At 41.9% G+C, this 27080-nt stretch overlaps 1 protein-coding gene across 9 annotated transcripts in view; it reads left to right on the top strand.

Annotated features, from left to right (window-relative positions):
* DENND2B (DENN domain containing 2B) overlaps positions 1-27080 on the top strand; it is a 204613-nt gene that overhangs the window by 24758 nt on the left and 152775 nt on the right. For 5 of the 9 annotated variants that reach the window (XM_035265722.3, XM_035265721.3, XM_078340459.1 and 2 more), the window contains exons 1-2: positions 3246-3279; positions 3525-3659. The exons of 1 other annotated variant lie outside the window; for it this stretch is intronic. In XM_035265722.3, coding sequence (XP_035121613.1) covers positions 3269-3279; positions 3525-3659 — 146 coding nt within the window. In that variant the 5' untranslated portion in view covers positions 3246-3268. Of the gene's footprint in view, positions 1-3245; positions 3780-27080 lie in introns of those variants that run through there. 3 more of the 9 variants (XM_078340453.1, XM_054242041.2, XM_078340460.1) reach the window with 3 other exon arrangements.

Here is a 27080-nt window from a genome sequence, read left to right as displayed (position 1 = left end):
AGAGCCAGGATGTTTATGCTCAGATCTTGTCTTGGCTCTGTGTTGAGGGGCCTGAATAATGGGAACATGGGAAAGTGTATTTCAGACCCCTAAATTAGGCAGTAAATTTACCAAATTCTTCCTACAAACGCTTCCTATTTTCAGCAGTCTCTGCACATTTCTGAATATATGCTGTGATTAAAGTCCAAAGATGGCTAATGCTAATGATCCCTTCCTCTTTTCTGTTGCTAGTATCCTCCCATGGCTATTTCATTCTGTTGTTTATAAGTCACATGTCTCTACAACAGGATTGTAGCCTTATGAGGAGTGTTTTCATTTATTCAGACAGCATGTATTTACTGTGTGCTTATTTCATGCTGGGCACTGTGCTAGGTAGATAGGATGTAATTATTAGCAAGACAGGCTAGGCTGGTGTCCTCAAAGAGCTTGCCATCTCTTTTAGTACCTTATATATAGTTGACCTTGTTTGTCAAGTGATGTGAACATTAGGTTAATGCAGATTACTAAATTACTATTTAAAATATTGCACTAACAACATTTCTGATGTCAGTGTCTCTAAGACATAATTTGGCCAGTATTAAGATGAACTAATAGTCATATATGTGAAGTTTAGACTCAAGGCTATATTTAGACTATATTTAGAACATTTAAGGGATGTTACTTTTCTTTCTGAGAAAGCAGATCTAATGAAGGTTTTTTCCTAAGAATTAAAACAGTTCCATGCATAACTTGCAATGGAATTGGCAAACAAAAAGAACAAGTATTTATATCTCATTATGGCCCTCTTACATTGCTTCAGCACATATAAGAGGCAGCAGCAGTAGCTGCCAAAGACGAAAATAATTATTGTCCTGGGTAGGAATAGAGAAAATCTTGATGCTGTTTGTTGTCTTTCCTTGCAGATGTTACTTACAAGAAAAATGGGACTTTAGAAGTTCCAATAGTTTTGAAAATGGGAGACTTAAGAACCTCCTTACAGAGCTCAAAGAGCTGCAGGTAGAATTTGCCTGGAGGGTTGCTAAATTCTGTGGCTTGCCTTCACATTCAAGAGTTCTCTTGTTCCACGTTTGGAGAGGAACCACCCTAATGTGCAACTGGAGAGATTGGAAAAGACTGAAGAGGGTTAAGTTCATCCGAATATGGCCCAGGTCTCCTGAAGTGTTCAAGCACTTCAGTGAAATAGACTAGAAACTCACTTACATTGTGAGTTTGGAGTAAAACCTGTTCTGATTAAAGTAAAAGTGTTCTGATTTTTGGCCTTTGTGCTTTCCAGTATGCCTCAGCAACAGCTGAAATCTTGAGCTTCCCAGGTGTAGAACCAACTCAACCAGGAATTGATTTATTTTTCACGTGCACACTGCATCACACCGTATATAAGGCCCTCTGCTATAAAGGCCCAACTGGGGTCCTTTGGCATCAGTATTTTGGAGACAAAGAGTTAATACTAGAAATTCATGTGTAATATCCTTTTTTGGCAAAGGAATAGTAGACTTGATTAGTTTGGTTCTTGCCATTATTTGTGTTCCATCTTGACCAAGTTAAATTATTTCCAGGATGTATCTTTTTTTTAAAGACAGAGTCTTGCTCTGTTGCCCAAGCTGGAATGCAGTGAAGTGATCTGCAACCTCTGCCTCCTGGGTTCAAGGGATTCTCCTGCCTGAAGGCTCCCTAGTAGCTGAAATTACAGGTGTCTGCTATCACTCCTGACTAATTTTTATATTTTATATTTTTAGTAGAGATGGGTTTTCACCATGTTAGCCAGGCTGGTCTTGAACTCCTTATCTGAAGTGATCCATCCACCTTGGCCTCGCAAAGTGCTGGGAGTACAGGTGTGAGCCACTGCACCCAGGCAGGGCTGCAGTGGTGCAATATTGGCTCACTGCAACCTCCACCTCCCGGGTTCAAGCGATTCTCCTGGCTCAGCCTCCTGAGTAGCTGGGATTACAGGCGCGCGCCACCACACCTGGCTAATTTTGGAATTTTTAGTAGAGACGGGGTTTCACAATGTTAGTCAGGCTGGTCTTGAACTCCTGACCTCGTGATCCACACGCCTCAGCCTCCCAAAGTGCTGGGATTACAGGCGTGAGCCACCGCGCCCAGCCTCAGGATGTATCTTTTTTTTTTTTTTTTTTTTTGAGACGGAGTTTCGCCCTTGTTACCCAGGCTGGAGTGCAATGGCTCGGTCTCGGCTCACTGCAACTTCCGCCTCCTGGGTTCAGGCAATTCTCCTGCCTCAGCCTTCTGAGTAGCTGGGATTATAGGCACGCGCCACCGTGCCCAGCTAATGTTTTGTATTTTTAGTAGAGACGGGGTTTCATCATGTTGACCAGGATGGTCTCGATCTCTCGTGATCCACCCGCCTCGTCCTCCCAAAGTGCTGGGATTACAGGCTTGAGCCACCGCGCCCGGCCAGGATGTATCTTAAACTCATTATTTTTGATGCTTGCCTTGCAGCTGAGTAAATACCTCTTTAGGATATGTGACAATTGAATTGGCTTCGATTTTGAAATATGTCCTGGACTTAGAGCCTGCTTTTGTCCATACACACTGGTTCCTTCGAAATGTAAATTTGTAAAGTAAGTGTAAAACTGAAACTTCAAAAGTCAATTTTCATTACTGCTCAGTTTTGCATTTCGATATCAAATTTTATTTACAGTCATTTACGTAAGTAAACAATGGATTACACGGCTTAAACATCTAAGTATGTATGGGTTTGGATTTTAAGTAATTTACATTATTCTTTTCCAAGTTGATTGTTGTACTGGGCTAATTATTTCCTTCAGAATTCCACTAATAAATCACAGATTCTTAATGCTGGTATTCCATTGCTTTCTTATTCAATGGCACCCTTTTCTAGTTTTGGTTTTGCAAACCATGGGAGTATTTAAAGTAAATTTTCAGAATCCCTTTTGGAGCTTTTGGTTCAGACTAGGCTCCTTGGAACCCTAGTGCTTTGGGAGTTCTGCTACTGCTGCAGTACCAAAAGTAGCTTCTTTCTATTTCGTTTGGGTTTTGTAGGGCTCCCCTGAGGCAGAGAACTGGGAGAAGGGAAAGAGCTCATCGGTTTGTTTGAAGGCCGGCTGGCTGTGCAGGCAGCTTTTCCCAGACTTTCCCAGCTCCGGCTTTTCACGCATACCAGAAGAGCCGCTTTTTTCCTCCAGTGATTGAAACCATCTGGACTGCAGGGGGATCACGTGTGTATGAGAAAATGACATAAAGTTTCAGACCCCGTTGTGCTTTGCTCCAGACCCAGACAACTCTTAGTCGGATGGTGCGGAGGTGAGGGCCGTCCAGCTTGGGGGCCAATTTCTCGTCCCGGCTGCTCCCGGCCCCCGCCTTCCTCACCCCTGTCCCCCACCCTCCCTCTCACACTTTCGGCGCGGCTTCCTCGCTCCCTCCGGCGCCTCCGAGCGCTCCCCTCCACCGGGCTCCGGCAGCCCACCCTCTCGGTCTTGGGTGGAGGCGCACATCCTCCACGCCCCCTCCACTCAAATCTGCGCTCCCTCCCCTCTCTCTCCCTGCAGTCCGGCCGCAGCCCGGGGCGCGGATGCCTGCCTGCTGCCCGTCCTCTCTGCAGGAGCGGCTCCTCCTCTGGGCCGCGCGGCTCCCAGCGAGACCCAGTCAAGGCGCCGCGCCCGGCCCGACTGGGGAGCCCAGAGGTAAGCGCCTCCGGGTTGGGTGGCCCGGGTTCCCGCGTGCCGCGCCCGGTCCCGCCCCTGCCCTGCCGGCCCTTTCCCCGCTACTCCCGACTCCCGGTCTCTGCGACGGTGTCCAGCTCCGTGAGTACGCGCGTGGGGGTCGCCGCAGGCGCGGAGGAGCGGGGCCGGTGGGATCCGCCCTCCCGGGCGGTCAGTAGCAGCCGGTTCTGCTTTCCGGCTCGGCGAGGTCCGCGCGGTTGGGGGTGGGGAACCTCGGCGAGGGTCGGGCGGTGAAGAGCTGCCTGTTGCAGAGCAGAGACCCGACTTCGGGACGCCCTGGGAGCGGGCTCTGCGCCTCGCTTGCCCCTCGGCGGCGGCATTCGAGCTCCAATCTGGAGCTGTTGCAGCTTGTATGCAGGCTCCTTGAAGAACGCGCGCACACGCATATACACAGCAGACACAAATATATACACACAGCACACACATATACACAAGCACAACACACGCAGACACACACACGGAACTCAAACAAAGGAAAATTAACTTTGCACGCTATTACTGCAACAAGTTAAACTGTTTATTTGTGGATCGTTCATTTTTTTGCCCTTGTTCAGATGCTCGATGAGTATTCCAGGGTCCACACTGTAGTCAACGTTTATGGCACCTTATCCAAGAATTTAGCAACTGAGAAGAATTCAAGAGACAGTGTTTCCATGTGTTTCTAAAGAGGGCTTATTGCATTTTCCTGGGATCTTTATATGAAGGTAGTTGGTGATTACTTGAATATGAATAAAACAACTTCACTAAGTGAGAAAATTTGCCTTAGTACTGCCTTACTCCAACTCTTGCTTTTTTTTCCCAACCAGGTGTTTCTGCTTTTTGGATAGCAGGGTCTTGGGAATGGCGAAGAGGTCATTATCCCATCTGCAAGACTGTTCAGCAACCTCTTAGCTGCACACACTTTGACTGGCCGTTTTAGGATGGGCCCACAGGGTTAAAACCCAAAGGGCTGCATTATTTGTTTTGTTTTAATATTTTTCAGAAGGTGAATCCCTTAATTGATTTTTTTTGGCAGAATTAGGGGTTCCTAAAGGATCAGACATAGTGTAGGTTCCAGAAAGCTAATCCAAGATAGAGACTGAATTGTTAACCGTCTGTCTCCCTTGCTGAATTAAGGACAGCACAAGGCCAGAATTCAAGAAGAGCCTGTTGAATGCATGAAGTGAAGGCTTCTTAAATTTTACTGGTCTGGCAGAGAGTTCCCAGGTGACTAACATAGATTTAACCCTCCTTTATTTATCTGGCAAATATTTTTTATTAAAAATTTTTTTTCTTTTCTTATTTATTTTTTTGAGAGGAAGCCTCTCTCTGTCCCCCAGGCTGGAGTGAAATGGTGCAATCTCAGATCACTGCATCCCCCATCTGCCAGGTTCAAGTGATTTTCCTGCCTCAGCCTCCTGAGTAGCTGGGATTATAGGCGCTAGCCACCAAATCCAGCTAATTTTTGTGTATTTGGTAGAGATAGGGTTTCCCCGTGTTGGCCAGGCTGGACTCAAACTCCTGAGTTCGGGTGATCCACCCACCTCAACCTCCCAAAGTGCTGGAATTACAGGCATGAGCCACTGGGCCCAGCCTATCTGGCAAATAGTACCTTTGGAAAAACTCTCCAAGCTATGGGGGAAGAAAAATTGTTCAAGTGTATGTATGGGAAGTGTTACTATCCCCTATTTGGGCCAGAAGGGCACCCATTTTTGGTAGACAACTCCAAGGCAACTCTTATCTTCAGAGTATTTTTTACTGAACGCTTAGATTGGATTGACTTGGTAATTCGGAAAACCCTTGCTCTTGAGTTTGTGGACTCCTTGGGGAAAGAGGAGTGACACATGAGTGAAGGATGATTTCAGATCACTTGGCTTAGAACAGGAGTGTCCAATCTTTTGGCTTCCCTGGGTCACCCTGGAAGAACAAGAATTGTCTTGGGCTGCACGTAAAATACATTAATGCTAAGGACATCTGATGAGCTTAAAAAAATGAAATCGCAAACAATTCTCATAATATTTTTTAAAAAGTTTACAAATTTGTGTTGGGCCACACTCAAAGCCATCCTGGGCAGCCCAGCCGCAGGTTGGACAAACTTGGCTTAGAATCTAATAATTATAAAGCTCTAAGAGAAAATGATTCTGAGGCAGGGAGGTTTTGTAGAAGAGAGGAGGGCCTTGAAGCAAAGTGTGCTTCTGAAACTGGTGGAGAGTTGCTGGGGAAAGCTTTCAAGAGAATGGAGAGCAGACCACTTGGACTGCTGGGCCTAGAGAGAAAAGTAATAGTCGGCGTCTGCTCTGTGCCACCGCCAGCTCTCTCTTTCATCCATCAGTGTGGTGACATAGGTATGGTTGCTCTTGTTTTAAAGATGAGGGAATTCTTGTTTTAAAAAGTGAAGATAAAAAAGATACCTAACCTTCTCAGGATGACACAGTGGTGAAGTGGCAGAGCCGGAATTCCAATGCCTGGCTCTCAGACTAATGTGGGTGCTTTCACAGTTGCCTTCTCCAAAGAGCAGTGGGAGGTCCAGTGGAAGCCGGACTGTGGTCAGCTTGAATTCTGGCTCAAGGGTTAGAACTTGATCCTATAGACACTGTCTAGGTTTTAAAGATTTTTGAGAAAAGGAGCTGTGGGTAAAGCAGTTATTTTAGAAGATTAAGGTGACATCTATGTATAGTAATGTGATATGCTCATCACAATTCGTGTGCAAGTCATCATTCCCAGTTAGGAGGTTACAAAAGTGAATGTAGCTAAGATATCTGGGTGTTTCAATTCCTGTCTCACTTACCGTACCCTGCAGTGAGTAGCGTGGTTCACTCGGTAACGAACTAGTTGTAGTGACCACAGAGCTGCTTTGGATCAGAAAGGGCACACGCGGAAATGGAATGTGTATGTGGATCAGCGCCACTGCTGCTTTGCCTTCATGTTCCCCCATGTTTTGCAATGCTTTGTTTTTTTTCTTTCACAACTACCCTGAGAGGTAGATCAATGTTGTAATTTGTTTAAACGCTTTTCCTCGCCCTAAACATCTTACATTAGTTGATGTGCCTTTTCCCCTCATATTCTCTTATTTCTTAAAAATGCTGAATTTTGACCATGTATTGTGGCTCACACCTGTAATCCCAGCATTTTGGGAGGCAGAGGCGCGTAGATTGCTTGAGCTCAGGAGTTCGAGACCAGCCTGGGCAACATGGTAAAACCCCATCTCTAGAAAAAATACAAAAATTAATCATACGTGGTGGTGTGTGCCTGTGGTCCTAACTATTCAGGAGGCTAAGGTGGGAGGATCAATCATTTGAGCCTAGGAGGGTGAGGCTGCAGTGAGCCATGATCACACCACTGCACTGCAGCCTGGGTGACAGAGTGAGACCCTGTCTCAAAAAAAAAAAAAAAAAAGCTGAATTTTAAAACTTGGTACTAGTAAGGTAAAAGTGAATTTAGATTACGTTTCTTAATTATGAGACAGACTAACAGAAAATGTACATTTATTTTACTTTTTGTTTTGGAGGAAAAACAGGAGGCCTTTGTAGAGTTCATGTGTGGGGATTTAGAAGGGATAAGAAAGCCAGGATTTAGAGATGTGCAGAGGCCTTCCTATCCCTCCACATTTCTCACCAGTTAATTGTATTGTTCATGTATACAGCTTAGGGAGCTCACAAGGACATCGGACAGTCACATTTATAGCCAGGCCCTTTGATTCTCAGCAGATAATGGGCTCAGGAAGGGCAGCAGTGGGTGGAGACATTTTACTAGAATTAGTCTGCCACTTTGAATACAATCTGGATTTCTTGGTATTCCTTGTGCAACTTGTACGCCTTTTCCTCTGAACTTATTAGTGCTCTGGAGACTTGGTTGTTTGGCCAGGGATTATCCCGTGGCAGGAGGGCTCACTAAGGAGGGGCAGCTGACAGGCAGAAAAATGAAGTTTGTCAACTAAAGAAGTTTTCTTTTAATTAATATTAGAGTCACCCATGGTTTTTTGTCAAATAAAAAATGTGAAACCAAAATATGATTTCAGTTCTCCACACCCATTTTTACCTTTAAGACCCTCTTACACGTTGGAAAGCTTGCCCTACGGAATGGATCTTTGATAGGTGAAATTATCACCAGCACCTCTAAATGGGTCAGGATATGACTCATCTTGGGTTTTGACCTCTGAGGAATGTGACCCCTCTTAGTGTAGGGGATTTGGAGTAGAAAAACCTGGGTTAAATAAACCATTTATTCAGAAGTTCCTGGCATTTGATGTATGAAGGATCTTTGAGCTCAGTTTTTCTAGTTCTAGACCAGGGTAATCCCTTAGGGCCAGACAGAGGTGGTCGCACGGTGGTTAGTACCTTGGTTCCTTCTCCCAGTTTATATTTTGTATCACCTGAAAGTCATTTTATTTTCTCTGCAGCCTCTGGTTATAGGTTACGTGGTCATTCCTCCGGAGAATGGTAAAGCTTATTGTTAGTTGGGGATCCTTTGGTATGTGTTCCTGGGAGAATGCTCTTGAGCCTAGTTTTGAGAGTTGGGACCTCAAAAAGAGACTTTGGGAACGCTCTTATTTAAATGTCAGAAATATTTGGTTGCATTTTCGATGCATTGCTTGCACGGTTAATGTTTTTATATATGTATTTGGCATTTTAATAATTTAAGAAAAAGGTGATTTAGGTTATCTAAGATAGCTAAAAGCTTAGGAAAACAGGACTGTAATATGCTCTTTAAAAATTCTCTAAATTATTTTTTATTGGGAATGACATTTAGACAATTCCTGGGAACTGGAATATCCCTTTCATACTCAGATATAATCTTCTAGTATGGTAGAACCTACAAATATCCTTAAATCTTTCTGAAGAGATTTAATCTCTTTCAGAGAGCTTTCACAGTTTCCCTGGGAAACACTTTCTAAGGAAGGTTTCCAGGTGGATGATCACAGGTTGTCTCCTTGTAGTTAGCCTAAGTTTTCTTTTAATGTCTCTTACTTTTACCGTTTTCCTATCCCTCTTCAATGCACAGATGTTCACAGAGTGAATAAATTGTCTTTCCTGGACTCCAAAGGCAGCTACCAAATGTACAGACTGTCCCATCTGTACTCATCCTTCCCTTCCCTTCCTCTGGCTAAGCAGGCTGAGCTTTTACTCTTTTTGTTTACCAGTCTCTCTTTTTAGACCTATGATTATACTTGTTGGTTTGTGTTTTGTTATATGCAGGAAGTTCATATCAGATATGCTGGCCATTAGAGCTTTCAAATTGGAAGGAGCCTTTTGGAACATATATATATTTTTCTATTAGCATAAGTAATTGTAGAATATATGTAAGCTCTGGAGATTATCTTTTAAAAAAGTTATCATCAAAAGAATTTTGCTCAAGTCCTTTAATGGCTTAAGAAGAATTCAGCCTTTGCAAGACTGCACTAAAAGTAACAGATTAGCCCAATTAAGGCCTCTCTGGAAGTGTGGGAATCATTTGTTTAAACTGGAATGTAGGATCTCCACACAAATATGATAGAAATAATCTTGCAAAAGTAATTGCGGTTAAAAAAAAGAAATATCTGCTTAACCCTTTGTTAGTAGCATAAGAAATAAGCCCTTTTTTATGGACCTATTAATGATAAAAGGTCATAGTGATTAGAATATGCTGGGAATTTGTCCCTGTTTGTTAATGTTTTGGAAGCTCCTTTGCATAGGCACAGGTCACTTTGGGTGGCTTTTTGTCTTTCTTTGATTTGAACTTGGGATCTTGGATGTCAGTTTAGCTAAAAAGTTTGAATCTAGATATGTGTGAATTTTTTCCCTCTTCCTTCATTCTTCCTTTTGGAGGCAACTAACTAGAGTGGGGTAGAGAGTGCCTTTAATCAGAGTCAGTGTCCTGAGACTGTCAGACACTGGTGTCTGGGAAGTGCTCTGTATCACTGTCGTTTATACACTTTGCCTTCCTTGTGTCCAACAGTTTTTGAATATCTTCTGTGGAAAACGCACTGGGGTGCGTTCATGCATCTTTTTATTCAGTGAATATGCTTAATGTTAGGTGTTTGATGAATCAATGAATGGATGAAGTTAAGAAATTAGAGGCCAGGCCCTGTGACTCACGCCTATAATCCTAGCACTTTGGGAGGCCAAAGTGGGAGGATTGCTTGAGGCCAGGAGTTTGAGACCTGCCTGGGCAACATAGTGAGACTCTGTCTGTATGAAAAAATACAAAAATTAGCTGAGTGTGGTGGTGTGTATCTATGGTCCCAGCTAAATAGGGGGCTGAGATGGGAGGATTGCTTGAGCCTGGGAGGTCAAGGCTGCAGGGAGCTGAGACTGTGTCACTGCACTCTACCTGGGTGTCAGCGAGACCCTGTCTGAAAACAGTAACAACAAAAGAAATTCCGTGGGAAGTTAATTTTGGATATGAGTATTGGGTCCCTCCTGATCCAAATATTGCTGTTGGGAAGCGACTGTTTTTACATCACTCTGGTCTCTGCTCTGGGTGCTGAGATGACCTCTGATAAGGCTCAACATGTGGGGATATATTTTCTAGTGAGCAAACGGCCTAGTCAGTTATTTTTTCTATTAGTCATGTTGAATTACATTTACTGTTGCTGGGAACTCCAGTTAGCATAATTTCCCCTTGAATTAGGAAGTGCCATTCAATAGCTGTCTTTCTCCAGGACTGCCTGGAGACGCTTTTCATGAAAGTCTGGTCTTGCCTCTTGAGCCAGGGATGGGTAGATTCTAAGTACTTAGGCCCAAAAGGCTTCTTCCACTGGGACCAAATCCCAGGGGAATGGAAGTTCCCTTGAAAATTGTATAATTGTATGGGAGGGGAATCAGAGCTCTTCAGTGGTCGCCAGAATCTGTATACAGAGACCTAGAGGTAAAGAAAACCCAACTTGCAAATGAATATTTGGTGCTATGGGTTAGCATGGAAAAAAAAATGGCACTTAAGGTCAAAGTGTATTTAATTGAATCCTTCATGTCCAGTTAATCAGCAATATCAGTTGTGAGGATTCTGTTTTGCTATTTTATCCCCCATCTGTGTATTGACAGGTCACTCTTTCGAATTAGAATAGCACTCAGGACCACAGTGTTTGCATAGAAAGTGCCATAAGAGTTACGGGGCGTGGGTAGAGGCCACTTTATTTCTTGTTTCAGAGGGCCATGTAAAAAATTTTTAAATTTACTTATTTATTTATTTTTAGAGACAGGACCCCATGTGTCGCCCAGGCTGGTCTCAAGCTCCCAGGCTCAAGCGATCCTCCCACCTTTGCCTCCCAAAATGGTTGGATTACAGATGGACCATTTTTAAAACCTCCATAAGTAGTTCAGTAATCAGAATTAGCTAGAAATAGTTCTGCCAAAAGGTATTGGCAAAATAACATCTAGCAGCCTTTGTCTATTTTAGGTTAGGTTTGTGGAAGAAAGCCAATTTGGGAGCAGTATGATGTGCCCATCTCTGTCCACATTTGAGTCGCCTACATAGTTCCCATGTATTTGTCACTGTTTCTGGTCCCTGGAGGGCTGGGGTAGATCTCAGGATATGAGGCTCAGACTTTGTTGAAACCACATCAAGACCTGGTCCTGGTGGGTCAGCATTATTTTCTGTGGCTTATCACCAGCGCTAGGCATGTGGGAGCATGGGTGGGTAGGACAGGGAAGAAAAACAGAAGGACACATAGTTCTATGGAAACTGAATAAAGAAGTGAAAACATTGGCCAGGCACTATGGCACTCACCTGTAATCCCAGCACTCTGGGAGGCCAAGGCAGTTAGATCTCTTGAGCTTAGGAGTTTGAGACCAGCCTGGGCAACATGGTAAACTCCCACCTCTACAAAAAATACAAAAATAAGCCAGGTGCAGTGGCACACACCTGTGGTCCCAGCTACTCAGGAGGGTGAGTTGGGAAGATTACCTGAGCCCAAGAGGTTGAGACTGCAGTGAGCTGAGATTGCGGTGCTGACCTCCAGCCTGGATGACAGAATGAGACCCTGTCTCAAAAAAAAAAAAAAGTGAAAAAGTTAATCTTTTTTCCCCTCACTGACTTCGATCTTTGTTCTATTGGAAACCCTTATTTCTTAAATGTTTCATTGTTACTATATTTTTAAAAATATGTATATGTATTTTGAATTTCAGTAGCTTTTGTGGTACAAGTGGTTTTAGATTATATTGTATAGTGGTGAAGTCTGAAATTTTAGTGCACCAGTAACCTGAGAAGTGTACCTTGTACCAAATATGTATTTTTTTATCCCTCATTTCCTTTCCCTCCCTCCCTCCCTCCCACTTCTGAGTCTCCATAGTTTATTATAACACTCTTTATGCCTTTGCATACCCATAGCTTAGCTCCCACGTATAAGTGAGAACATACAGTATTTGATTTTGCATTCCTGAGTTACTTCACTTAAAATAATGGCCTCCAGCTCCATCCAAATTGCTGCAAAAGACATTATTTCATTGCTTTTATGGCTGAGTAGTGTTCTGTGGTGTATATATACCACATTTTTTAATCCACTCATTGGTTGATGGGCACTTAGGTTGGTTTCTTATCTTTACTGTTATGCACTGTGCTGCAATAAACGTGTGCAAGTATCTTTTGGATATAATGACTTATTATCCTTTGGGTAGATACCCAGTAGTACAATTGCTGGATTGAATGGTAGATCTACTTTTAGTTATCTGAGAAATCGCCATACTGTTTTCTATAGAGGTTCTACTAATTTACATTCCCACTAGCAGTGTGCAAGTGTTCACTTTTCACCACATCCATGCCAACATCTATTGTTTTTGACTTTTTAATGGCCACTCTGACTGGAGCAGGGTAGAGTATCTCATTGTGGTTTTAATTTGCATCTCCCTGATGATTAGTTATGTTGAGCATTTTTTCATACATTTTGTGGCCATTTGTGTATCTTCTTCTGAGAAATGTTTATTCATGTCATTTGCTCTCTTTTAGATGGCATTATTTGTGTTTTTCTTGCCGAATTGTTTGAGTTCTTTGCAGATTCTAGGTATTAGTTGTTTGTCAGATGCGTAATTTGCAGGTATTTTCTCCCATTCTGTGGGTTATCTGTTTACTCTGATGATTACTTCTTTTGCTGTGCAGAAGCCTTTTTGTTTAATTGGGTCCCATTTATTTATTTATTTTTATTGTTACATTTGCTTTTGGGGTCTTAGTCATAAATTCTTTGTCTCGGCCAATGTCCAGAAGAGTTTTTCTTAGGTTTTCTTTTAGAATTTGTATGGTTTCATGTCTTAGATCTAAATCTGCGATCCATCCTGAGTTGATTTTTGCATACCGTGAGTGATAGGGATCTAGTTTCATTCTTCTGCCTGTGGCTAGCCAGTTTTCCCAGCATCACTTATTGAATAGGGGATCTTTTCCCAGTTAATGTTTTTGTTTGCTTTGTTGAAGATAAGTTGGTTGTAAGTATTCGGGTTTATTTCTGGGTTGTCTGTTCTGTTTCACTGGTCAGTATATCTACATTTGTATCAGTACCGTTGCTGTTTTGTTACTGTAGCCTTGCAGTATAATTTGAAGTCAGGTAACATGATGCCTCCAGATTTATTCTTTTTGCTTAGGATTGTTTTGGCTATTTGGGCTCCTTTTTGGTTCCGTATGAATTTTAGGATTTCTTTTTCTAATATTTTGCAAAATGATGTTGGTATTTGGATAGGAATTGCATTGACTCTGTAGATTGCGTTGAGTAGTATAGTCATTTTCATGATGTTGATTCTTTGGTTCCATGGGCATTGGGTGTGTTTCCATTTGTTTGTGTCATCTGTGGTTTCTTTCAGCAGCATTTTGTAGTTCTCCTTGTAGTGCTCTTTCACCTTCTGAGTTAAGTATATTCCTAGGTATTTTATTTGTATTTGAAGGTATTAAAAAGGATTGAGTTCTTGATTTGATTCTCAGCTTGGTGGTTTTTGGTATATACCAGTGCTACTGATTTGTGTATGTTGATTTTGTAACCTGAGACTTTACTGAATTCATTTATCAAATCTAGGAGTCTTTTGAGGATCTAGGCATCTTTTGGGGTTTTCTAAGTATACAATCATATCATCAGCAAACAGAGATAGTTTGACTTCCTGTTTTCCAATTTGGATGTCCTTTATTTCTTTCTCTTGCTTGATCTGGCTAGGACTTCCTAAGGTCATTTTGTAAATATTCATAGTAGCTAGTTGAAGGCACTGAGTGAGACTCCTGTACCTTGTCAGGAAGAACCCTGCTTGATGATTTTCTAGGTGTTTATTTGGGTTATGCCCATTTTCTTTCCCTCTTTTCTTACTAAGTTTTGATGCTCCTGTTTTTCTGGGAATATTCTGGCTTCATTGTTTAGGCTTTTTTAAGGGCCGTGGGAATTCTGGGGACAGGAGGCAAGTTTGAAATGTCGCTAGATATAGAAGGGTTTCATAGCTTAAGAAATCTCCAGGAAAGAAGAGATAGAAAACTTTGTTACAAAGCATGTGGACAGGAAGTCAGGCGGGAAAATGGAATGGCAGATAGTGTAATTTCTTTGGTCAGCGTATCTGTCTCTGCCAAGATGGGACTGGTGGGATAGTGGGGGTAGTGGGCTGGTGCTGAGGATATAACTTATGAGTCACATAATTCCTTGAAGAGAAGATTATTTTTTTAAAAGAAAGTATAGTGCCTTACATTGATTACTTTGAAATACACATGATATAATCCATGAATGAGTATTTGCAGAACACCTTAGCATTTATCTAACTCTACGCCAAGCCTGATAGTAGGTATACAAGACAGCTGAACTTCGACCATATAATTGTTACCTAAAGACCTATATAAAGCATTACATCATCAAGCTCTAAATTGTGAGTTATTAATACATAGAGGGGGTTTGGAGTCCCAAACAGAGTTGCCATAAGACATGCAGGCTTATGGCAAATCTTGGCCAAATGGAGGCCTTTGGAGCTTTTAGATTGACCTAGGGGCTCAGTCTTCAGCCTGCTTCTTGTCTGTCTTCAGTTTTCTTAGGTGATCCTCTGGCTTTAAAGTACTAGCATTCATGAAATGTTTACTGTCTGCCAGAGGCTGTTCTAAGGGTTTTATGTGCACGAATTTAACCTTCCAGACAACATTATAATGTAGGTACTTTTATTATCCTCACTTAAAGGTATAGAAACTGAGGCGAGAGATGGACTTTCTTGAGCTCCCACAGCTTGTAAGCTGGAGAGTCAGGAAGTGACCTAGGCTGGGGCATCAGCCAGACTCTCTATGGGTTCAGTACAGCCATCTCCAGCTGGTCCTGGCTCCTCTGCTCCTGTCCTTACAGTCTCTTCTCCACATAAGCAATGTGACTATGTATATTTTTAACCCTCATATGGAATCCTATCACAGTTAGAGGTAGAATGCACATTACTACCAAGTCCTTGTGTGGTCTAAGCCCCAGCTCTCCCGTCTGCTCCAGCCTTCCTCCCATCTCTTCTGTTTCAGGGCCTTTGCCTGCTCCTGGGATGCTCTTTTCCTTGAATATTGCTGGCTTGTCACTGAGTTCATTTGAGTGTGGGCTCTAGTGTATCATCACAGGGAGGCCTTCTCTGCCCATCCTATGTAAAGTTGCTCTGAGTCACTCTTTAATCCCCTCCTTTGTTTTTCTTCCTGAAATTACATTACATATTTCTGTGTTTTTCCTGTCTGCTTTCCCAAATAAATAAATTCCATGAAGTTAGGGACTTGATCCATTTGTTTACTGGTACCTTTACTGTTTAGAATAGGACATGGAAGGTTTTCTTTAACTATTTGTTAAATAAACGAATAAATGGTATCTGTTGCATTCATTTGCCGTCCACGACTTCGCATGACTTCACTTGGGTAAAAACAGTGGGGAGGAAAGATGTACAGGTGATAACTATAGGCTGGGTCCTAACTGGCTTTATGTTTATTTCTAAGACTTTGCCATCATAACGTGGCCAAGAAAATGCTCAGGAATCTTGGTTGAATGAATGCACTGTGTAATTTGTTCTGGATTCCACACAGAGGGAGAGAATAGTGTGGGCCAATGTGCTCAGAGAAACTTCTTGGAGGACTTGCAGACTCTGAAGGAGAGAGTGGATTTGGTCCAGCATATGGGAATCAAATAATAATTGATTTTCGAAGGTGGAAGTACTCTTAGGATGAACTAGTCCATCCTTTCTGTTTATAGACAGGAAACTGAGCCCAGAGAAGTGTAGGACTTGTCCAGAGGCACACAACTAGTTGATGTCAGAGCCACGCCTGGCATCCAGGTGTTTCGACTCCTAGTTTAGTTCCCTTTCTTCCACACAGTGCTGCCTTCAGAATCCAGGAGGACTCTTTGGGGGTTGGAGAGTAACTAGGGGCAGCATGAGCAAAGGCCCAGAGGCAGAAAAGATGTTGGCTTGTGTGGGCTGGAAATAGATGGTCCTGTCAGAATCAGCAGGTTTATAAAGGAGCCCGTGGGAGACAGAGCAGGCTGTGTAAAGTGAATCAGATCCTGCGGGATCTTGACTGTCATCTTGAATTTGAAACGAGAGGGAGGCATGTGAAAACGCTTTGACTATTGTTCTGTCTTTTCACAGATACGGTGACATAATGGATAGTATAGAAAATGGATTGGAATTGAGGAGGAAACTAGAGGCTAAGAGGAGTTAGGAGGCCCTTGGAACAATACAGGTTTTATTGCTAAGGGACTAGTATCATTTCAGTGATTTCTGTTTCTGTTTTTAGAGCTTTGTGGTGGTTTTTGGAGAAGATGACATGTAATTCTCAGGTAAAATGTGTATACTCAGCTTTCTAATAGAGTTTGGGGATAAGAAGGAGACCTGGTATTTTGCCTTCATTCTGTATGTGGCTGTAAATGATATTTTAGTATCCAAATGATAATTTTAAGAAATTAAGACAGGAGAGATAGAAGGTAACATTATACTGGTGTGAAAATAGTGATGGGACCGAGTGCAGTGGCTCATACCTGTAATCCCAGTGCCTTGGCAGACTGAGGTGGGAGAATTGCTTGAGCTCAGGAGTTCTAGACCAGCCTGGGTGACATGGTGAGACCCAGTCTCTACAAAAAGTAAAAAATCAGCTGGGCATAGTGGCGCACATCTGTAGTCTTAGCTACTTGGGAGGCTGAGGTGGGAGGATCGCTTGAGCCCAGGAGTTTGAGGCTGCAGTGAGCCATTACTGTACCACTGCACTCTAGCCTGGGTGACAGTTGAGATTTATCAGAAGAAAGGGAAAAAGAAAGAAAGAAATTAGTGATGGAGTGAGGGAGGACTGAAGGAACAGATGGAAAATGAATGGGAGCAGCTCCCCAGAGAGAGCCTGGGCCTGCCTCTCTATCAGAGGAGCTGCCCAGTATAGTGGTTGGGTAGTCAGGCATCCGGGGACCCCAGCCAACCTTACACATTTTGTGTTAGGACACGGGTGACCAGTGGAAGTAAAACCTATCTCCTGGGCCCACAAATGCTTTGGACAGATAAGCTGTGCTCAAGCCTAGGCCCATTCATGTAGTCCACATACGAGCCGATGAGAATAGATTGATACAGCCTCCTCCCAGGCCATGGAATTGGCACAGAGTATGATACTTTAGAAATTTTTCCATACCCAGAAATCTTTTTTCCATCTCTAACAAAAAACTTTGAAAGTCAGCATAAAAGTGAGAACATAGACTTAAATAATGTCGTCTACTGGATCTGAAAGTTTTGGTTGCAAGAAAAAGTTCAACGGATATTGATTGAGGAGTACCTCCTAAACACCAGATACTGTGCTAGGTACTGGAGCGACAGTATTGCATCAAATGTTACAAATGGGATATTAACATGTGATTCTTTTTCATCTTAAGCTCTTTTAGTCCCGAAGGTTATACAGCTTGGTCCATAAACCTTCAGTTGGTTCAGGCTGTTCACTTATGTTTGTGTTCAGTTGTTGAATGTTTACCATGTAACAGGCAGCATTCTGGGTGCTCAGACAGTTTTGAAGATGAATAGAATTGGAGAGGGTTCTCCAGTTCTCTAGCTGGTTGACTGGAAGTTACCAGGTAAATCTGGCAGCTGCCCAGTTTGCTGTGATTCCTCCCAGAGGAGAATATAGTCAGCAACAATGTATCCCTTTTCTTTATTGTGTCTATACTGGGCCCTCCCCTTTGCCCTTTACACCTTCTCCCTTATCCCTGTCTTTAAATTTAAGACAAATGAAACTTAGCTCCTTTGTATTAAGTTTGGGCAACTTCGTCAGGACAGCACTTCCCTGATGATCCCCTAAGTTAGAAACCCTTCCAGGAGAATGTCTGCTGCCCTGGAATCCCAAAGAAGAGCCTTCTTGGTGTGCTGTTTCCTACTTCCTATGAAAGTTGCTTTTACCTGCTCTGTGGATACAGGGTGTGCAGTGCTTGTTATTTTCTTCCCATCTGTCTGCTCACTTTGGGGATGCTGGCAGTGGCATGGTGTCTTGTTTTCTTAGAATGAATGATGCAGATGAGCAGCCTCTCTAGATGATGGGAAAATTTAGCTTGATCTATCATGCTAAATTTTCCCATCATCCAGAGAGGCTGCTGCTCGGAACAAAAGAGAGGAACATAAATAAGATGGGTACAGAAGAGCAGTGCTTTACTGAGCCTTTAGATTGCCAGCCTATGTGAGATAGTCTTCCCCTTCTTGCTTGGCATCTGGAGCCAGCTTGTACACTACCTATTTGAGGTTTGCTGCTGTTCCCTTCCCCTCCCCTCCCCTCCCTTTCTTTCCCCTGTCCTGTCCTGCCTTGCCCTGTCTTCTCCTGTTTTCCCCTACCCTCCACTCCCCTCTGCTCCCCTCCCCTCCCCTTTTTGAGACAGAGTCTCCCTCTCCGTTCTTCTTCTTTTGAGACTGAGTCTCCCTCTCCGTTCTTCTTCTTTTGAGACTGAGTCTCCCTCTCCGTTCTTCTTCTTTTGAGACTGAGTCTCCCTCTGTTGCCCAGGCTGGAATGCAGTGGTGTGAATGAACACAACTCACTATAGCCTTGACCTTCTGGGCTCAAGTCATCTTTTCATCTCAGCTCCTTCAGTAGCTAGGACCACTGCGTGGGCCACTATGCCTGGTTAATTGTTTCAAAACATTTTTTTTTGTAGAGAAGCCGAGGCAGATGGATCACTTGAGGCCAGGAGTTTGAGACCAACCTGGCCAACAAGGCCTTCTCCACTAAAAATACAAAAATTAGCAGGCACCTGTAATCCCAGCTACTCAGGAGGCTAAGGCACGAGAGTTGCTTGAACCTGGGAGGAAGAGGTTGCCGTGAGCGGAGATTGTGCCTTTGCACTCCAGCCTGGGTGGCAGAGTGAGACTATCCGGGAAAAAAAGAAATGTAGAGATGAAGTCTTGCCATGTTACCCAGGCTGGTCTTGAATTCCTGAGCTCAAGTGATCCTCCCACCTTGTCCTCTCAAAGTGTTGGGATTATAGGCGTGAGCCATCATGCTCATGGCTGCTACTTTCTTTGTGAGCTCCATTAGTAGAAAACTACAGAATAGAAAATTATGTTCAACTTTCAACTTTAAATTGGTTCTTTTAGGCTAGGCGCCATGGCTCACGCCTGTAATCCCAATGCTTTGAGAGGCCAAGACAGGTGGATCACTTGAGGTCAGGAGTTTGAGGTTAGGAGTTTGAGATCAGCCTGGCCAACATGGTGAAACCTCTCTGTAGTGAAAATACAAAAATTAGCTGGTTGTGGTGATGCATGCCTGTAATCTCAGGTATTTGGGAGGCTGAGGCAGGAGAATCACTTGAACCCTGGAGGTGGAGGTTGGAGTGAGCTGAGATTGCATCATCGAACTCCAGCCTGGGTGACAGAGTGAGACTCTGTCTCAAATAAATAAATAGGTTCTTTTAAAAACGTAATATATGGCCAGGCGTGGTGGCTAACACCTGTAATTCCAGCATTTTGGGAGGCCAAGGCAGGAGGATCGTTTGAAGCCAGGAGTTCAATACCAGCCTAGGCAAAAAAGTTAGACCCCCATCTCTACAAAAAAAAAAAAAACAAAACTGGGCACGGTGGCATCCACCTATAATCCCAGCACTTTGGGAGGCTGAGTGGGGAGGACTGCTTGAGCCCAGGAGTTAGAGGCTGCAGTGAGCTATGATTGAGCCATTGTACTTTAGCCTGAGCAACAGAGTGAGACCCTTTCTCTAAAAATAAAAAGTAAAATTAAAAATAATGTATGCTTTACACTACATTCTAAATAAATAAAAACCTCACTTTCCCAACACTCAGAGATTTCTGCTGTTAAAGTCTTAGTGCTCTCCTTTTAAGGTCTGTCTCTAGGCACGCAGATGTACATATTTATATTCTTCTACCAAAGTAAGATTGTATTATACATACTGTTTTTTGTTCTCTTATTTTTCAATTACCTCCATTTTTCTAATGCAGTAACTTTTTATTTTAACTAATACTCAGACTATATTCAGATTTCCCAATTGTCTTAGTCCATTCAAGATACTATAACAAAATACCTTAGGCTAGGTAATTTGTAAACAACAGAAATTATTGCTTACAGTTCTGGAAGCTGGGAACCCCAAGGTGTGGTGTTTGGTGAGGGCCTGTTCTTCAGAGGTAGGACCTTCTAACTGTGTCCTTACTTGGCAGTGGGGGCTAACAGCCTCCCTCAAGCTGGCTTGCTCCTTCCTTCCCTCCTTCCTTCCTTCCTTCCTTCCTTCCTTCCTTCCTTCCTTCCTTCCTTCCTTCCTCTCTCTTTCTTTTTCTTTCCTTCTCTCCCCGCTTCCTTCCTTCCCTCTTCTTTCTTCCATCCTTCTTTCTTTCCTTGTTTCCTTCCTTCTTTCTCTCTCTCTCTGTCTCCTCTCTCCTCTCTCTCACCTCTCTCTTTCTCTCCTCTCTCTTTCCGAGATGGAGTTTTACATTCTTGCTGCCCAGGCTCGAATACAGTGGCACGATCTCAGCACACTACAACCTCCGTCTCCTGTGTTCAAGCGGTTCTCCTGCCTCAGCCTCCTGAGTAGCTGGGATTATAGGCACCCACCACCATGCCTGGCTAATTTTTGTATTTTTAGTAGGGGTGGGGTTGCACCACGTTGGCCAGGCTGGTTTCGAACTTCTGACCTCAGGTGATCCACCCATCTTGGCCTCCCCAAGGACTGGGATTACAGGTGGGAGCTCCACTGCGTGGAAGCTTCTTTCATAAGGACCTCAATCTTGCTTATGAGGACAGAGCCTTGGTGATCTAATCACCTCCCCAAAGCCCCACCCCTTATTGCCACTGCCTTGGGGTTAGATTTTCACATGAATTTTAATCATGAAGTTTCATTAGCAATCACACTCAGAAAAGCTTATCAGGTCCACCTCCTAAGTGTGTCATGAATCGTCCTTCTTACTGTCTTGCTGCCTCCACTCCAGCCAAAGCCTTGACTGTCTTTTGCCAGAATGGAGCTTTCATGGCTCAGAGTGCTTCCTCAGGGTGTTCAGTCTCCCCAGCTGCTGAGTGAGCTTTCTAGAATAATTTAGGATACTTCTTTGCTAAAAGCTCTTTGTTTTCTTTTTGAGGGATAACACAGTAAAGTACTCAAATTTTAAAGGGATAGCTTAATGGATTTCAACATTTATACACATTCTTATAACCACCGCTCCAATCAAGATGTGGAACATTTTTAGCATTCTCAGAAGGTTGCCTGATGCCTCTTCCCCGACAGTATCCACATTCCTATCCCAGTCACTCTTCTGTTATTATTTGTTTTTCTTTTCTCTTATTTACTTATTTATTATTTTATTTATTTATTTTTGTAGAGACGAGGTCTTGCTATGTTTCCCGGGCTGGTCTTGATCTCCTGGTCTCAAGCCATCTTACTGCCTCGGCCTCCCAAAGTGTTGGGATTACAGGCCACTGAACCCAGCCTGTTTTACCTTTCTTTGATCCTCGTATTAATGAATCACGAAAGGTCTATATTGATTCTTCTTTGACAGGATAATTCCACCCTTTGACATGACATTCAGAAGTCTTTGTGATCTGGCTTTTTCTTCAATCCTCCACTCTCACCCTGCCCTTCCTGCTGTGCAGAAATTTCATGTAGCTTGTCAACATGGTAGGCACTTCCATTTTTTGTACTTGATATTCTTTTGCCCTCTTGACTTTATTCCTTGGCAAATTAATCCTTCAAAACTCAGCTCCAGGCAGAATCAAGGCCTTCTCTGCACTGCAGAGGCAACAGTTGTTATAGGTTGTTGCTTTTGTACCTGTAAAATCTTTCACTTCTACTTGTGACTTTGGGCTTTCAGGAGCCCAGGGATGATGGGGCATTTCCCCCAAATTGGTTAGTTGAATTTCACACAAATAATTCATGGTCTTTCTAGAAAAATTGGAAAATAGGAAAAAAATCACTCATAATCTTACTACACAGAGATAATCATTGTTTATATATATATACCAAAATATATATGAGTACTTGAAAACAAATTAAAAATATACATTCATAAAATACTAAATATTTGATCTACTTTAATCTTCTGTTATTAATATTTAGTTTTTTCTCCCCCTACTTATTTAAACTATTACAGAAATGCTGTCATGAATATCCTTATGCTTATATTTTAGTGCAGTTTCTTGATTATTTTGGGGATTCATAGAAGTAAAAGGGATGAATATTTTTAAGGGCTTTTGCTGTGCTTTGCCAAATTGCCCTCCAGAAAGTCTTTAACTGTGTCCACTTCCACTAGGGTGGGAGAGAGTACCTGTTTCCAGCCATTCTTGCCAAACTAAAAAGAATGAAGATAATCAGTATTTGCAAATCTGATAAGATAAAAATGGTACTGCATTTCTGTTAATTTGCATTTCTTGGATTTCTATAGAGGTTGAGTATTTTCTTATATATTTAATGGCCATTTAATTTCTATTTCTTTTTGATTTACATGTTCATGTATTTTATTTTTAAATTGACAAAAATTATGTATATTTATGATGTACAATGTGCTGTTTTGATTTATGTATATGTAGAGTGACTAAATCAAACTCATTAATATACATTACCTCACATACTTATGCTTTTCTTGTGGTAAGAACACTTAAAATCTACTCAGCATTTTCAAGTATGTGATGTGTTGTTTAACTGTAGTTGCAAGAGTTCTCTTGAGCTTATTTACTTCTCCTGTCTTTCAGAAATTAGTGTTCTTTGACCAGCATCTCCCCATCCCTCCATCTCCCAGCCTCTGGTAACCATTTTCCCCTCTGTGTCTATGTGTTCAACTTTTCCAGATTTGGCGTATAAGTGAGATCATGTGGTGTGTCTCTTTCTGTGCCTGGCTTATTTCATTTAACATAGTGTCCTCAGGTTCATCCATGTTGTAGGAAGTGACAAGATTTCCTTCTTTTTTATGGACGACTAGCATTCCATTGTGTGTATGTAAACCACATTTTCTTTTTTTATTCATCTGTTGATAGACACTCAGGCTGACACCATGTCTTGGCTATTATGAATAATGCTGCAATGAACGTGGAATTGCAGATATCTCTTTGACGTACTGATTTTATATCCTTGGATATGTACTCAGTAGTGAGATTGCTGGATCCTGTGATAGTTCTATTTTTAATTTGTTGAGGAACCTCCATGCTGTTTTCCAGAATGGCTGTACCAATTTATATTCCCATCAACAATGTACAAGGGGTTCCTCTTCCTCCACATCCTCTCCAACACTTGTTATCTTTTCTCATTTTGGTAGCAGCGATTCTAATAGGTGTGAATCGTTATCTCATTATAGTTTTAATTTGTATTTCCCTGATGATTAGTGATGTTGAACATTTTTTAAAGTACCCGTTGGCCATTTGGTCTTCCTCTGAAAAATGTCTATTCAGGTCCTTTGCCCATTTTAAAATAAGTTGTTTTCTTACTATTGAGTTGATTCCTTATATATTTTGGATATTAACCACTTATCAGATCAAGCAGTTTTATATTTTATTTAATGCATTTTACCAACTTTTAAAATATTAAGAACAACTCATATCATATATACTACATATGTTTTTCATGGTTTGTCTTTTAACTTTGTTTTTTTTTGAGACTGGGTCTTGCTTTGTCACCCAAGCCAGAGTGCAGTGGCATGATCACAGCTCATTGCAGCCTCAACCTCCTGGGCTCAAGCAGTCCTCCCACCTCAGCCTCCTGAGTAGTTGGGACTACAGGCACATGCCACCCCATCTGGCTAATTTTTGTATTTTTTCTAGAGCTGGGGTTTCACCATGTTGCCCAGGCTGGTCTTGAACTCCTGGGCTCAAGTGATCTGCCTGCCTTGGTCTCCCAAAGTATTGGAATTATAGGCATGAGCCACCACACCCAGCATTATCAGTCTTTTTTTTTTTAGATGGAGTCTCCCTCTGTTGCCCAGGTTGGAGTGCAGTGCAGTGGGTGATCTCAGCTCACTGCAACCTCTGCCTCTTGGATTCAAGCAATTCTCCTACCCCAGCCTCCCAAGTAGCTGGGATTACAGGTACCCACCACCACACCTGGCTAATTTTTGTATCTTTAGTAGAGACAAGGTTTCACCATGTTGGCCAGACTGGTCTTGAACTTTTGACTTCAAGTGATTTGCCTGCCCACCTTAGCCTCCCAAAGTGCTGGGATTGGGATTACAGGTGTGAGCCACCATGCCTGGCCTTATCAGTCTTTTTTTTTTTTGTGTGTGTATGTGATACAGAGTCTCACTTTATCTCCCAGGCTGCAATGGCATGATTTCAGCTCACTGAAACCTCTGCCTCCTGGGTTCAAGCGATGCTCATGCCTCAGCCTCCTGAGTAGCTGGGATTATAGGTGTCTGCCACCATGCCTGGCTAATTTTTGTATTTTTAGTAGAGACAAGGTTTCACTATGTTGGCCAGGCTGGTCTCGAAATCCTGACCTTGTGATTCACCCACCTTGGCCTCCCAAAGTGCTGGGATTACAGGCGTGAGCCAACGCACCTTGCCTGTCGTATTCTCTTTACCTTGGTATCCCTAGTGCCTAGCAGTAACTGTCTTATTTTAAGTTCAGCAAATATTTGTAGAATGATGTAGCCTTTGCAGGTCCATGGGTAGAATTTGAAGGGCTTACAACTTGGATAGAAAAAAAAATTATATTGTTTTCATCCACCTGTGACTGAAATTTAGTATTTCTTTCTATTCTGAATATAGGCAATAAAACACAGTAGTAATGGCAGTACCTGTGACTTAGTTACCCAAAGAAATCGTGGATATTTCCCTGGATAAACCCTGGGTTAAGAATCTGCTTTACTGTTTTTTTTTTTTTCCTCGAAGCCATTTTATTTTTGTGTCAAATACCTAAGCAATACCTGGTACTCATAGATGCCCAGTATATGTTAATTTAAAACACTTCTTATTTCAAAATATGCACAGAAGTCAGGAGAACTGATTCAGTGTCTTGGCTGTTATGAATAATAATAGCCATTGTTCCCATCTGTATAAAGAACTCCATATATTCTTTATCTACTTCAAATATTGTTAACATTTTGCCAATTCTATCTGTCTCCTCCATTCCTCAACATTGTGTTATTTACCCAATAGTATTTCAGGAAGGGTATCTGATAAGAACTTTAAAAATCTGTAACCACTCTGTCACATTTAACTAAACAATAATTCCTTAATATTGTAAGGAATAATTTCATATTGTTAATAATTCCTTAATATCATTTGTTATTCAGGCCATATTTAAATGTCCTCTATTGTTTCAACATTGTCTGGTATTTAAATGCTGGGCATGGTGGCACGTGCCTGTAGTGCTATTTTATTAATAACGTCTTTTTGGCAAATGATCTTTTCCTATTTAACATTTTATTTTTTAAGTGGGAAATTGTCGACTTTGGTTCTTTGGTCTTATTTGTAAAACTTAAACATTTAAATCTCATTTAAAGTTGTTCTTGGACATAATTTAAAGTGAGGTATGTGCTGGGTAGATTTCTTCAGGTATGATCAAAGCTCTAAGAGACATTTCTTTTTCACTTGCTCAAGGAGTCTATTCACCTTGTTAAATTGGAGGCAAAAATACCTTCTCTGAGAGTTTTACATGCATTTCTGGACTTTAATTGTATCCTCTGCAAAGTTGGAAGACATTTGGATATGGATCTTCTCTACATGCTGAGTTTTTTCTTTTTCTTATGCTTAAAAATATAAGAATGTCATAGTGGTAGTCTTTGGTTGTTGATTTTGTAAATCTTTCGTATTCGGAACAAATCCTTCTGTTGTTTTTAGATAGCATATTTTTTCTGTTAAGCTTTTTAGAATTGAGGCCATTTGTTCAGGGTGGTTTGCAGGGTGGTTCTCTGAGCTGCATTCCTTCTCGTACTTATTATCTGGTACATTCTTTGAATCTGTTTCTTTTATTGAGAAATATATTTCTGTATTTTATTTCTTTTTCTGATTAGCTTTTTCTGTAGCATCACTTCTGTTTTTATTGCATTCATCAATTCATTGATTTAATACAGACCTTACATTTCTATTTCTTTTGCAGTCCGTACTTGTGTAGTCATGATAGTCTATTTCATCTCCTTGAGAATCAATATTAGCTATTCTGTAAATTTGATGACAAATATTTATCGAGTGCTTACTGTGAGGAAGGCATTCCATTACAGGGATTAGCTTTGCTTTGCTTTTCTACCGTTAACTTTGTATTCTTTGACTGCTTATACCTTTTTCCTATGTATTCATTGTTTTTGCTGGTCTTCCTTTTGTAGTTTCAAACTATTTTATTTGTACTGTATTTACTGAGATTTGTGAGAAGTCCTTTTTAATATACTATCAAGATCCCACTGTGGGTTCATTATAAAGGGTAAAGGAATTGAGGTATTTTGAATTATGTGATGGCTAGTGTAATTAATGATCACCTAAATTATAATCCCCCTATTTTAGGAAATGACTTTGTATAAATGAAATGAAATTCAAATTCTCATTTCATTCTTGTTAAGATTAGCTTGAAAGAAAAAAAAAAAAGAGATTAGCTTGAAAGGAGAGCCTCCCATGATGGGAGAATGGTCTCCATTAGGACGAGGTTTGTACCTGAGAGACACACCATATGGGTGTGTCTCTGGAGAGCTGGCTCATTGGTGCTACAGCCTCAGGTAGAGCAGCACCTGAATGACTGACTCCAGCAAAGTTTCACTGAGTGCTTAGCAAGTGTGAAGCCCTAAGCTAAAGACTATGAGAGACCCAAGAATTCAGAATCCACATGTATATAGCGAACCTTTAATTTTGTGAAAGAGGTAGACATTTGGGATGAGTGGCTGGAGACAGTGTGTCCATCAGAACTGTAAGCAAGTAGGTGTCCTGCACAGTAAAGCACTGAGGGCTCACCCTGTGGGATAGGAAGACACCTAAGTCACAAGCCTTATGCTTAGAGAGGCATAAAACACCTACAGCAAAGAGCTGAAGATTAATACCCAAATACAAATGGACTCATGGGGTAGCTTAGAAATAATCCAGGTTGCCTGTGGTATAAACAGAGAATGA

This window comes from Callithrix jacchus, chromosome 10, assembly GCF_049354715.1.
Source record: "Callithrix jacchus isolate 240 chromosome 10, calJac240_pri, whole genome shotgun sequence".
Taxonomy (NCBI): Eukaryota; Metazoa; Chordata; class Mammalia; order Primates; family Cebidae; genus Callithrix; species Callithrix jacchus.
Note: the sequence above shows the minus strand (reverse complement) of the source record. Positions and strands in the feature narration are given on the sequence as shown.